The sequence below is a fragment of the Hypanus sabinus genome, chromosome 14, assembly GCF_030144855.1.
Source record: "Hypanus sabinus isolate sHypSab1 chromosome 14, sHypSab1.hap1, whole genome shotgun sequence".
In the NCBI taxonomy this organism is placed as follows: Eukaryota; Metazoa; Chordata; class Chondrichthyes; order Myliobatiformes; family Dasyatidae; genus Hypanus; species Hypanus sabinus.
Window position 1 is genome coordinate 41,559,098 of NC_082719.1, and position 14,360 is coordinate 41,573,457.

The 14,360-nt window shown below is 39.9% G+C and overlaps 1 protein-coding gene across 5 annotated transcripts in view; it reads right to left on the minus strand.

Moving 5' to 3' along the window:
• arap2 (ArfGAP with RhoGAP domain, ankyrin repeat and PH domain 2) overlaps positions 1-14,360 on the minus strand; it is a 416,402-nt gene that overhangs the window by 71,099 nt on the left and 330,943 nt on the right. For all 5 annotated transcript variants that reach the window (XM_059989011.1, XM_059989013.1, XM_059989014.1 and 2 more), the window contains 3 exons: positions 9,385-9,459; positions 6,725-6,842; positions 4,417-4,545 (listed from right to left, as the gene is read on the minus strand). In XM_059989011.1, the coding sequence (XP_059844994.1) occupies positions 4,417-4,545; positions 6,725-6,842; positions 9,385-9,459 (322 nt within the window). The remainder of the gene's footprint in view (positions 1-4,416; positions 4,546-6,724; positions 6,843-9,384; positions 9,460-14,360) is intronic.

The following is a 14,360-nucleotide window of genomic DNA, read 5'->3' on the forward strand; positions in this document are numbered from 1 at the left end:
CTAAAGAAATTCCTCCTCATTTCCAATCTAAGTGGATGTCACTCTATTCTGAGGCTGTTCCCTTTGTTCCTAGACTCCCCCACCAAAGGAAACATCTTCTTGACATACACTCTATCTAGGTTTCACTGAGATCCCCCCTCATTCTTCCGAATTCCAGTGAGTACAGACCCAGAGCTATTAATCAGTCCTTGTATGTAGTTTCATGCTAACTAGAGGAGATTGAGTTTGTCAAGACTGGGCATCCCGATGAGCCATCAACAGTCTCAGTCACAACCAACAAAACAACTGAAGTGTTAACCCGAAGTCCTTCTTGCAAAATAAACCTGGATACGGCATACCAGAGACAAAAACAAGATTCCATAGATAATCAGATCATAACAGTGGGAGTACCTTCACCGGCAGGAGATCAAGTATTCAAGAAACCATCTCTCTTCCAATTTCATAGGGACAAGTAGGACTGAGCAATAAATGTTTGCATCCATTTATACATTCTCTTATTAAATGCATGGTATTTTCATTTGAACAAACTGGTTTCTACAATGAATGAAGCAATGCTTGCAAATAAATAAATGACAGTATTTAGTTCTGCCATTCATTGCAGGTGCTGCAAGCTGAGATAATAGAATTTCTTTATTCTGACCTGCCATAAAAACTCACATTGTACCATTGTCTATTTTCTATTGACCAATGCTTTCATTTTGATTTTTTTTGTTAACAGTACAGGTCATTTATATTATAGCTTTCTATTTGTGAAAATGAAAATGACATGCATTAAAAAAGGCATATAAATGAGGTGAATTTTAATTATCAATTCTTCTGGACAGCTACTTAAAAAAGCACCTTCTGCCATTAAATCAAACTATATTTTGTGAATTCCAAGCAATTTTGCAAATACTCATCCAATGAATACAATTCTTCTATTACAGGACCTTTCAAATATGGAACTAGGTGAGGTTACTGAAATCCTAGCACTGTCAAACAGCTCAGAATATTACTTACAATCATTTTCCCAACTTTGCAGGAATTGTATTTACTATATATAATTGAGAACATAACATTATCCATTTTCCTTTGACAGCTGTGACTGAGGACCTGTTGAGATCCCAGTTTGCTGAAGGACATTTGTTGACAATGTTTAAGTAGACCAGTAGAATTTCTCATCAGTGCAAACTCACAGGATGTGGACGATAGGGGACCCAGTAAAGGTAAAGTCAGTAAATGCCAGGACAGCTAGTCAGACATTTGGAATGCTCACTGCCCTGCACTTTTGCAGAATAAATCTCCCTTGCCTCATTACATCGACCGAATGTAATTCAAGTCGTGGCTACGTGTACTGTAGGTTCCGAAATGCTTCATTTGCTGAGGGGCTGCAAATGGAACAGAGTATGGTGCAGTTGTCAGCAAACATTCCCACTTTTGACATTGTGACTGTAGGAAGGTGACTGATGAAACAGCTTAAAATGGTTTGACCTAGGATACTGCTGTCAGGGAGTGATGTCTTAGTACTGAAGTATTTCACTAAGAGCAAAAACTCATATATATAAAGACAAACCCCAACTATTATTTCCTTTTATGCCCATTTTTCAGTTTTATCAAGGATCCTTGATGCCTCATCTGATCAAATACTACCTCACAACCATGTGTATCAGTCGCAACTCAGGTCTTTGAATCATATATTCACTATGGCTTTGACGAGATGTGGATGTGAATGTTCCTGACAAAGATGAATTAAACAGCCACTGGAGAGTGAATGTCACTTCATAACACTGTCAATAATAACTGGCACCATTATTGATAGAACCATAGAACATTACAGCACAGTACAGGCCCTTCAGCCCTCCATGTTGTGCTGACCCATATAATCCTTTAAAAAAGTACTAAACCCACATTACCCCATAACCCTCTATTTTTCTTTCATCCATTTGCCTGTCCAAGAGGCTCTTAACTACCCCTAATGTTTTAGCCTCCACCACCATCCCAGGCAAGCTATTCCAGGCACTCACAACTCTCTGTGTAAAAAACTTACCCCTGATGTCTCCCCTAAACTTCCCTCCCTTAATTTTATACATATGCCCTCTGGTGTTTGCTATTGGTGCCCTGGGAAACAGGTACTGACTATCCGCCTTATCTATGCCTCTCATAATCTCGTAGACCTCTATCAAGTCCCCTCTCATTCTTCTACGCTCCAAAGAGAAAAGTCCCAGCTCTGCTAACCTTGCTTCATATGACTTGTTCTCCAAACCAGGCAACATCCTGGTAAATCTCCTCTGCACCCACTCCATAGCTTCCACATCCTTCCTAAAATGAGATGACCAGAATTGAACACAATACTCTAAGTGCGGCCTCACCAGAGATTTGTAGAGTTGCAACATGACCTCTCTAGTCTTGAACTCAATCCCCGTTAATGAAGCCTAGCATCCCATAGGCCTTCTTAACTACCCTATCAACCTGCACAGTGACCTTCAGGGATGTATGGATTTGAACCCCAAGTTCCCTTTGTTCATCCACACTCTTAAGTAACTGACCATTAATCCTGTACTCAGTCTTCTGGTTTGTCCTTCCAAAATGCATCACCTCACACTTGTCCAGATTGAACTCCATCTGCCACTTTTCTACCCAACTCTGCAGCCTGTCTATATCCTCTTGTAACCTTCGACAAGCTACAGCCCCATCCACAACTCCTCCAATCTTTGTGTTATCTGCAAACTTACTCACCCATCCTTCCCCCTCTACATCCAGGTCATTTATAAAAATCACAAAGAGCAAGGGTCCCAGGACAGATCCCTACGGCACTGCACTAGTTACTGACCTCCAGGCAGAATACTTTCCTTCCACAACTACCCTCTACTTTCTTCCTTTAAGCCAATTTTTTATCCAAACAGCGAAGGTTCCACTTATCCCATGCTTCATGACTTTCTGGATGAGTCTCTCGTGAGGGACCTTGTCAAATGCTTTGCTAAAGTCCATGTAGACCACATCCACTGCCCTACCCTCATCAATTTCTTCTGTTACCTCTTCAAAAATCTCAATCAGGCTCATGAGGCATGATCTTCCCTTCACAAAGCCATGTTGACTATCCATGAGTAGACTGTACTTCTCCAAATGCTCGTAGTTCCTTTCCAGTAGTTTGCAGACCACCGACGTAAGACTCACCGGTCTATAGTTCCCAAGTTTCTCCCTATTACCTTTTTTAAACAAGGGAACTACATTTGCCATTCTCCAGTCCTCTGGTACTTCCCCTGTAGCCAAAGAGGATTCAAAGATCATAGCTAATGCTCCAGTGATTTCTTCTCTCAATTCCCACAATAACCTGGGGTGTATCATATCTGGCCCTAGGGATTTATCAATCTTGATGTTTTTAAGAAGATCCAGCATTTCTTCTTCTGTAATCTCCACATTGTCCAGCACACAGGCCTGCTCTATTTTGACCTCACCCTGATCGAGATCATTTTCACGTGAATACTGAAGCAAAGTATTCATTTAGGACTTCCCCAACCTCCTCTGCCTCCAGGCACATGTTGTCCTCTTTTATGGTAATTATGAATGGTAATTAAGCATAATGAATTTGTCCTGTTTTTGTGATCATGAAATATCTGGCCAAGCTTCTGCAATAGGTAGAACCTGCACATAGCTATTTGGAAACACTTTGGCCAGAAGTGCAGATAATTCTGGAGTACAGTTCTGCTGTATTTTAGCTAGATTTTTGTCTGGTATATGGGCTTTCAATGTTCAGGGTTTTCAGCTATTTTCTTTATATGAAGTGGAGTAGATCAAATCTGTTGAGGAGCCAATGCACTTTGCAGTCCAACTAAGTATCTCCCATCATAAGTTCTAGTTAGAAGTTAAATCAAAGTTTATTTCCTGCTTGGTCAATAGTCCTGCCACTGAACTCAATGTCTCATTCCTCTGTCACCAAAGCAATGTGGCCTGGAGGATACACTGAGACCATTTGCAAACACCAGTCACCACCATAACCTGACTCACCACAAACTTAAGGAACTTTGCTTCCAATCTTCTCGACACATGTTGACCCCCTCACAGAAGCACACAGGCAATTGTCAACTCTGCAAAGTTCCTGAACCCTAAGCTGAGCACCACTGTAATACACAAAGACTAAAATGCCTTCCTGAAACAATGATAATTCAGCAACTTTCATGAGAGCAGGCCTCATGACTACAGGGTGATGCGCAAAAGGAAGGCTTATCTTAGAAATATTATGCTTGCTTGACATATGCTTATATGCCCATTTGATTGGGAGATTGCTGGTAGCAGGATTCTAATATGAAGTTGGCAGATACAGACAGCTTGGTTCATTACCAGCAGTCATGCAAAAATGAGATGCATTTTCAACTTAGTTTCCTACATGTGTGCAATGATCTGCTTTCATTAAAAACTTGTCAAAGTTGACATTTATACCCAAGTAGCTTTTGATTGCACTTGCTGCTTGAAATTGCTTTACGATCAAGTAGGCAGATTCGGGCTCTGGTAGTATGCTCCATTGAAGAACCTGTTGCAGGACATTCTCTTGGTAGTGGAGTGGTCTCTCTGTGGAGTGGGAAGTGTACAACAATGATGTTACATAGTAAACAAGAACGACTTATTAATTCCTTCCTTAACTGCTAACATCGACCAACAATGAATGAACAGTGAACTAAATTAAGAACATATTTAAATAAGAATAAACATTTTAACTCGTAATCTACGGTGTCAGCTATCAAATTAATGTGACCCGCCTTTAAGCAATCCTTTCATGCATCCTTCAGGAAAATGCAAAATAACTTAACCTCTTAGAAATAAGATTGTCTTTTTTTTAGTTTATTTGACAAGTTACTCAAATTACTTTATCTTATTGTAAATCTTTGAGTTGATGTCATTTAGATATAGTTTCTTGGCATCAATAATTTGACAATATTTAATTAGCACCCTCTTTAATAGTTGGACAATAAGTATCCAGAACACACAACTAACTGAGCTCTTTCAGTTATAATCTAGGCCTTGCTGTCCAGGTGGAAAGAGGCCCAGCCACAAGAAATGCTTGGAATCTGGCTATTTCTTGTGTGATACTACAGGCTGCCACAAAAGACCAGTTCTCCCCTTGCGTGTGCAAGAGACGGGAGCTTTAAGGCTCCTTTTTGAACTGCCTTTTGATTAGTGAGCAAATATTAAGATCTCTTTGCAGATTGCATGGCCTCAGCAGCAGATGCCAATAAAAGGAACGTTCTGTTTTTAAAACAATTGGAAAGTACCGTAGGTTCCCATGGAGCCACGAGGAATTAGCAGCAATCAACAATTCTAAGCCAAAGCCTCTGCATTGTTGGAGAGCCACAGGGTTGTCTGATGCATCATCATACAGCTAATTTCTACAACAGCACAAAATCAGTCAGTGAACAACATCAAGCTATTTGCAACTGTGGGAATTTTTTTTTTTGCAATCTTGAGACTATGGAAAAAATTTCTACATCCATAATTCACTTAAAAGGACTTAGCTGGCTAAATATGCCATGGGATATCTTGTTATCACAGATCTTTTCAAGATTGTGATGTGATAACTGGCTTCTAGCTTTGGATTAGAAATTAAAGTAAAACACAGCAGACTATTATTCAATTATTCTGCCAATGAAGCACATTTACTTGGATCCCAAGCAAGAGCAGAATTTGTCTTATACTGTTATACCTCCAAAACTTCACCCAGGTAGACAAAACACAGCTCCAAATTTTAGCTAATGTCTTTTTTTTTGGTTCATCTTTCAGAATCTAGGAGTTCATTAGCTTTGATAGAATTTTAGGATTTATTGCATATCCCTAGAACATCTTGCAAACAAGGTGCTCAACCACTTTTTTGACACGTTTAAGTCGTTATGGTGAACATACTCCTAGTACTTCTGGCAAGTAGGAAGGCCCTGTGGGAGTAGTCCTAGTTGATCGAGTGCAGTGCATTTGCAGACACTGCGTGCCAGTGGTAAAGGGAATAGAAGCTGAGGACTTCAATCCAGTTACTTGCTTTGTCCTGGATAGTGAATAACTTCTTAAACGCTCTCACTGCTGGTTAGGAGTAACAAGCGGGGAGTATTCTAGCACATTGCTGATGTGTTGGAGACAATGTGGTATCAGATTAATCACTGGAGGTGAGCTACCCAGCCAATTTATTAATGTGGTTCGTTCTACTTTATTTCTGCTAACAGCCACTGCTCTACTGTGTCTTATTGCTTATTTCAAAGGAGCTTCTTGCCTGTGGCGCACTTTGCGTTATTTGTTTCAGATCTGTCCGAACTTAATGCAGTAGAAATCAGCAGAACAATACTAACGAAAGGAGTAACGTGACTTTATCCTCCAACACCATCTTCCACACTAAAATTCTAAGAGGATGCCTACTATGAAAGAGCTAAATGGATAAACTTTAAAAAAGTTGTAATTTCGTTCCTTCTCTCTTCCTGGAAGCAGGGCCTTTTCTATGAGCCATTAGAGAAACCCCTTCAACTGGACCACGGAATGTTTTGGACCAGTGGGGTAGTTCCTCTGCATTTGGATCAAGTGAAGTTGAGGCTTATGGCTTATGAATTAGACTCCTATTATCAAGAGACTGGTTATTTAAAGGGTGAATAATATATGCAAGTAGAAATGACAGGATTGTCATTGACAAGAGGAGACAGGGTGTCTTCACTGTTTTGAAACAACAAGCAGTCACCTTGCATAGAATTTTAATGTGCAATGGTTAATATCCTACCAAGGTCTCCACTCTCTATCATTTCAAACGTAGCCCAAGCAACATTCTCCTCAATAGCAATGCTTTTCATTTCTAAGACAGAGTGAGTCAGTTCTTCAGCAGTCATCGTTGGAGATACCTGTAAGCCACAGTGTAAAAAAAAGGCCTTAATTGCAAATTTAAATATACAGAGCTGTCAAAATGTGAATACAGTGAATGTAGCTGACACGTTAGGTATAAATTATTCCAAAGCAAGATTTGATAAATATGCAATAGATAAACGTTATATCTGAACCTCCAAAACTTTTGCAATTCAAACAGCAGTTCTGATCTTGCATCATTTTCAAAGCAGTTGAGATAATTCAGTAAAATCTATTTCTTTTAAATAGATTTTCCTATTGACAGAAAGGTTGCACAAAATGCTGAAAGAAAAAGCCCATGGCATTATCTGAAGTTAACACAGCAAACATTCTGCCATCATTCATCACAATGTAAGCTTATATTAACTGGTCTGTCTCTTCGTAGCTTTGGTTTGCTTAAAATGGCTGCTACATTGCCTGTGAAATGTCATATTTCAAAGCAACTTATTGCCTGTGGTGCACTTTCTGAGAATTGTGACAGATCTGTCAGATCTTAATGTAAATGCAGTGGAAATCAGCAGAACTATATTAATGATAGGAGTAACATTACTTTAATCTCTCAACAACATCTTCCACGCTAAAATTCGAAGAGGATGCCTATTATGCAATAACTAAATGGATAAGCATCTTGAAAAAGTTGAAGTAATTTTGTTCCCTCTCTCTCCCAAAATACAACTTGGAATGATCTAATATTTCAGTTTTTCATTTCATTTCAAAGTACAAATTATTTTTATTCCTAAGACATACTCAGTCAATTCCACAGCAGAATGAGCCAGAGACTATGTAGATTTTTGTACAGGCTAGGAAAGAAGACAACTCAGAACCAAAGCATTGATAATAGGGTACAATAATGCAATAGTATGATTATTGCATGGTTATATTATTCTCTTCATGTTATATCTTGCACTCAGCAACAAGGAGCATACTACAGAATGATCACCAATCTCTAGAAAAAGCCACTTTTCCCCTTCTTCAGTCCAAAAAGTAATGATTCTCAGCTCTCACAACTCAGAATTCAAAACTCTCCATTGCATGTTTCTTAACCAACTTCCTATCCAAGCTATCAGTAAACTTTATATGCCATACACATCAGCTTTGCTGATAAACCTGTTAAATGGTATCTAACCAAAAGCCTTCTAGAAATCCATATGTACCAAATCAACTGCATTACCTTTGTCAACTCTATCCATCAACTCATCGAACATCTCATATACTGTTCACACATGACTTGACATTAACAAATATTAAGACAGTTTAGTATTAATGGCTTAGGACCAGCAATCTTGGAAATGGGGCTTTCAAATCATCAAACAGTCAATGGATAAATAAATCTTGTCTGATTATTTGCAGGCTGGCATATGATTACATTCATAGAGGTACACAGAACAAAAGCAGGTCCTTCAGCCCAACTCGACCGTGCCGACTAAGCTGTTTTCCTGAGCTCATCCCATTTGCCTGCATTTGACGTGTATCCCTCTAGGCCTTTTCTATCCATACCTTGTCTAAATATCTTTTAAAAAATATTTTACCAACCACTACACCTCCTCTGCCGTGGACCCAGCATCTTCTGTGTAGAAAGATCTGTCCTTCGGGTCTCCTTTATGTTTTTCCTCTCTCACTTTAAAACTTATGTTCTCCAGTTTTAAACTAACCTGCCCTGGAAAAAATACTGTGACTATATCTATCTCATCTATGCTTTTCATGGTTTTATAAACTGTGGCTTCTGAAAACTGATGGATTATAATAATCCATTGATCTTCGGGGCATGAGTTTAAACATCACACTGAGGAAGTTTTAAAATGTGGGAAGCTACTTTTGTAAATGTAACATGAGGCAGTTGGATCACTGAAAACAATGAATTGCTTTGGAGAAAGAAAGCTGGGCCTTCTTGCCTGATCACAATGGAATTCCAAAGTGATGTGGGTGACTTTCACTGCACTCTGAAAAGGCTCAAGGAACCAAATTTGCTTCAGATTGGTACTGAGCGGTTTGAATTGCAGTCACATGCCATCAGTTGGAATGAGATACCAACCTAATCCTTGAAATATACTGAAAATATTATTTTTAAAGAAAAGGCATTACTAACGGAATGGGTAAAGAATAGTTTCTAATCAAGCATCTTTCATGATCAGATTTTGGGGAAAATAAAGAAAATTTTGTTAATGTTTCTATAACTGGAAACCCTTGTCATATATACCTAAATAACCCCCTTAATCCTACAGTCACAAGGATTGAGAGATACAGGACTTAGTCGCCATGCTTAGCCTGCGTCTGCCTAATTAAGGAGGAAGTCTGAATAATCAGCTGTGCTGCAGTTAACATACACACTCCACTTAACTTTATGTACTCATGAAATGTATCTATGGAAACCAAGCTACAAAATCAGTTCAGGTACAAAACTGGGTGCATAAATATAGTTTATATGGCTGCTTTTAAATTGAAGTTAACTCCATTAAAGGCAGACGCATGTGAAAGTACTGGGAATGAGGGTGCAAATTTTGACTGATTATTGGATATTTGAAACATCATGCCAATACCTACCCTAACAATGAAGCAATAGTCAGCCTCCTTCTTCTCCAGGTATACTTCAAGGATGAGATCACCTGCTTGTGCTACCTAAAGTAAACAATTTCCAGAAAACTTTACATTCTCATATCAGTATATCAAATACTTATATTAACAGTTCTACCCTTGGAATATGCAAGAAGAGAAAAATTTCAGAAGCCATCTTTTCTTGTTCTAAGTCTTGACAGAGATAGGAAAAATGGTCACATTGAGAGGTTTGTGAGGAAACACTATCACTGCAAAGAGCATCATATACAAAATAAATACTGATCCAAGCTGGGCTTTGTGCGATCTGACAAAAAGAACAATATGGTGCATTGTATTCAGTTTAGCTAAGACATCCTAAGACACGCATTTGAGCCTTAACAAATGAACATTTATATGGGTTATAAACGAGGAGGTACTAGCACCAGTGACCAAAAGTTTGGTTATTTATTTATTTATTGAGATACAGTGCAGAATAGGTGCTTCAGGTCCTTTGAATGGCCCTATCCAGTAATCCCCTGATTTAATCCTAGCGTAATCATAGGACAATTTACAATGATCAATTAATTTACCAACTGGTACCCTGAAGGTGGTAGAATGCAAGAAACATCTCAGAGGAGACAGGATGGCAGGTGCAAAGGCTTTTGAACTAATGTAGTGATTACTATTAAGATGACAGTGTGGAATATATGTATCTTGGAGAGAAGTAGAATTGGAGAAAGAAAGAAGCCAAAATCATGAGGGATCCAATGACGAAAAATTGCTTAACTGGCTCAGTCAGTGACTGCTGATTCATGGCATAGTTCACAGAATTTTGCTTAATTCTATTTTGCAGAGAAGGGCAGGAATAAAAAACTGAAGTCCATATCAATGCTTCATGCTTTGGGACACAATATATGATTGAGCTGACAGTATTGGAGTAGCTTTGTGAGTTTGAACTGGAACAATCAGCAAATTTAAACCGTCAACATTAGAAATATCACTTGCGCAATCTAAAGGCAATGATTTCCAGAACACGGTCCCGATGGAGGGTCTCAGTCTGAAACATCAATCGGCTATTTCCCTCCATAGAGGCTGCCTGACCCACTCAGCTTCTCCAGAATTGTGTGTGTTGCTCCAGAATATTTTACATAATAGCAGTACCTAATACGTATGCTGACAGTTCTATCTTTGGAATGTCATACATGTCCACTGATATCTTGTTGCTGCTGTAACTCAGGTAAGGGGACCAGATTTCCTGAACAGGAGTGGCACAGTGGGAAAGCTGTCGAAGCTGCTGCCTCAGAGCCCCGAGGACTTCTTCCCGACACTGACCGATGTGAGTGGTGTTACCCTGCCGGCTTTTCCAAGGCATCTGAGTTATTCCCACATCCCAAAGGCTGTGGGAATTACTGTTTAGGTTAAGGTTAGGTTAAGCGCTGTTAGGTTAAGTGAGCACCGTAAATTACCCAGAGTGAAGGTGGGCGACCATGGTAAGAAAGGGAAGGGATGGGAAATTTATGAACACATGAGAGAGATTATGCTACTGGGGAAAAAAAATGGGGTAAAAGGAATAATGTGACTGCTTTGTGAGCTGTTGAGGACTCAATGGGCTGAATGGTCTCTTTCATTATTGTAAGGAAACATGACCTCATCACTCCTTCACTTTGGGGAGGATGAGCAACAAAGTGGTATACGGCTATTCTAATTCACCACGCTGAGATCTAGAACATACACGTTGGCAGCCATGGCTACGGATATTTGATATGTACACCAAATAGTACATCAGTAACAAATATTTTCACTCCTATGGTAATAAAATGGTTTGTCACGTCCAGTGGAAAAGAAATAATTTGAGTTACCACTGAGAAGAAAAGTTTCACAGTTGAAAAGAATTATTCTCCCAAAAATTAAAGCTTTTAATTCATTCCCAGAGCAAAACCAATCCATTAAACCAACAAACACTTAATTAAAAATTCCACATTAATAGTCAATCACTTAGCCAGAGTGAAGTTATGTAATTAATATTGCCCTTTTATAAAGCATTCATAATTAAACTACAAAATACTCTTATTCTAATTAAATTAAACTTTAGCAATTAACACCAAAGCTGTAATTCTGTTGTTAAAAGTTATTAAAATATGCAACTTCCGGACTGATTAAAAATACGTAACACACAGATGAATTAAGTGTATACTCTTTCATCTCGAAGCAATTAACTGATTGTAAATGAGACAATCGAAGCACATGAATTTTTGTTCTTGTGTGTGACATTGGCAAGGCCACATTATTAATCAGCAATTGTCATATTAATGATAATTGGCTCCTTTTTAGAATTACTCCAGCATTTGTGGTGTTGTGTTCCCACTTGGTACTTGGCAGAGGATTCATGAAGCCAGGAACAACGTGAAACGATGAGGTGAACTGCACATGACGGTGCCTCTGAGACGCGTTTATCTTGTTCTCTTCAAAGTACACCTGGTAAGGTACTGGGTGTAACAAAGACATGCCATTAAACATGGGCAGTCAAGGGGTGAGATATTAAGTAGAGTGACCGTCATAACCAGTCTCTCTACAGCTTTATCCTGGACGATGCAAAGTGCTGTGTTTCATCATCACTTTAACCCAGGCTTCTTCTTAAGCATTTTCTCAGGATTGAGGTGGACTTGCTTCTGCTCAAGGTCTGCGGATGCTACGATAGCAGTTGACACTAATGAGGGATTCTTAGTTTCTGCTACACATGAGATATGAGGGTACATGGGTGGATGGTCATGTGCTCCTACACTGTTCAAACTCTTCTGATTGCTCCTCCTCCACTGTGACTAGACATTGACCAGGAATTCCTCCGTGTTGATGGGAATATTCCAGCTTTACCAATAAGTTTTTATGAATAACCTTAAGCTTTTCTTTCCTTTGCCTACCTTGCAACTTGCAATGAGGGTTTTAGGAAGAGACCACGCATTTGTGAGGTTTGCTGTTGGGTGTAGGCATACTGTGGTTTGCCAATAGGAATACATTAAGTCTTCCTAGGGGAAATGAGGCAAAGTTCAAAGTGTGTGTATTATATACAACATTGAGATTTGTCTTCTTGAAGGCAGCCACAAAACATAGAAACACAATAGAAGCCATTAGAAAACACATGCAGCTAAGACTGTCAAACAATGTGCAAAAAGACTTGTAAGAAAGTAAACAAATAACACACAGAACTTGAAGCATGTTGTCCGCAAAAGTGAGTCCACTGCCACGGGACTAGTTCAGCATCGTAGCTGGTCCAGCAGCCCGATGAATGTGGGCCACAGCCATGGGACGGGGCCAGCTCAGTGCCAAGGTGAGTGAACCCGGTCTTTCTCCACCATACTTTAGAATGGTAACAGATATCGCTTGCTACAGAGGCTTTATTGCTTTTCCATCAACATTTTTATCTTTTTGACTTCTTGTAGGTGTGGTGGTGCAGGTGCTCGCAGAAGGTTGATGAGATAGAGTCAAGGGCACTCATGTTAAGGACAATGTTGAGAAGTCCTTCAACGTGCCTCTTCCCACACGTGCTAACTGGGTCTCTTCCTTGACTCGTACATGTAGTTTGCAGCACTCAGTTAGCCACTCCTTTGATGCTTTGGTTGCAGATGGCCTTGATAGGGCTGAAGAAGCAGTGCACGTCACGGTAATGAGTGAATTCTTGTACCTTCTGCACCCTTTCTACACACCATCTGTTCCTTAGTTGGACACTGGCCTTCAGGCATCTATAAACTAATTTCTTTTCCTGAGGAGTTTCCAATCGAATACACCTGTGCGGATGGTTATTAGCCACGGTATCAGATCAGATTTGTAGTCTCTTGGTAGAGAAGGCAAAAGGGTGGCCTGGATGCTAAAATGACAGAGGCCTGAACTGATCTACTGGCATGAGGATGAATGACCGCCCACCCCTGGTAGGAATGCACTAGGACTTTCAAAACACAACTGCAATACATAGTGGACAACTGCATATTCCCGGTGTCTCCAACAGGCCCAGGAGTATTCCTTACTGGACTACAGGCCTGAGGCAGCACAGCTCTGTGACCAAAGGAGGTGCAAGTCAAGAGAACCATTAGGCAAGATGCCAGGGGTCCGATCAATTCAAACAGCACCAAGAAGCCAGATAAAAGCTTACCCATGGTTTTAGCCAACTATGGGCAACCATCTTTTTCCTGAAGCTTTTATAAGGTTTCAAGAGGGAGAGAGGAAATGGAGAGAAGTTTGGGATGTGGAGAGGTAGAGGTCCCAGGGTATGGAGACCTGCCAAGAGAATATAAGCCATAAGATAGAGGAGAAGAAGTGGGTCATTTGGCTCAACAACCAGTCATTCACAGCTATTTTTTCCAACCCCATTCTTCCATCTTCTCCCCTAACCCTTAACCCCCTTATGATTCAAGAACCTAACAATCTCTGCCCTAAATGATATGGCATCCACAGCCATCTACTGCAATGATTTCAATAGATTTACCATGTGGCTGAAGAAATCCCTGATCATCTCAGTCTAAAAGGACGTCCCTTTACATTGAGGCTGAGCCTCCGAATCCTAGACTCTTCTTCCAATGTAAATATTAGATCCACATCTATTCTACTCAGACCTTTCAGTATTTAGAGTATTTAGAATGACATACCCCCTCATTCTTCTAAACTCCACTGTGTACAGGCCCAGAGCCAAAAGCACTCCTCAAAAATTAAGTCTCTCATTCCTCAAATCATTCTTGTGAATCTCCTCTGGACCCTCTCCAGGGCCAGCACATCTTTCCTTAGCTACAGGGCCCAAAAGTGCACATAATATTCCGAATGCAGTTGGACCAATACCTCAGCAGTACATTCTTGCATTTATAATCCAGTGTTCTCAAAATGAATGCCAGAATTGCATTTGCCTTCTTTCCTAGCAACAGACCCTAAATCATTGAAAAAATAAGTGGGCTGAGATGAGCAGGAAGTAGAATGGGGGGGGGGGGTTCAGAAGATGGTGG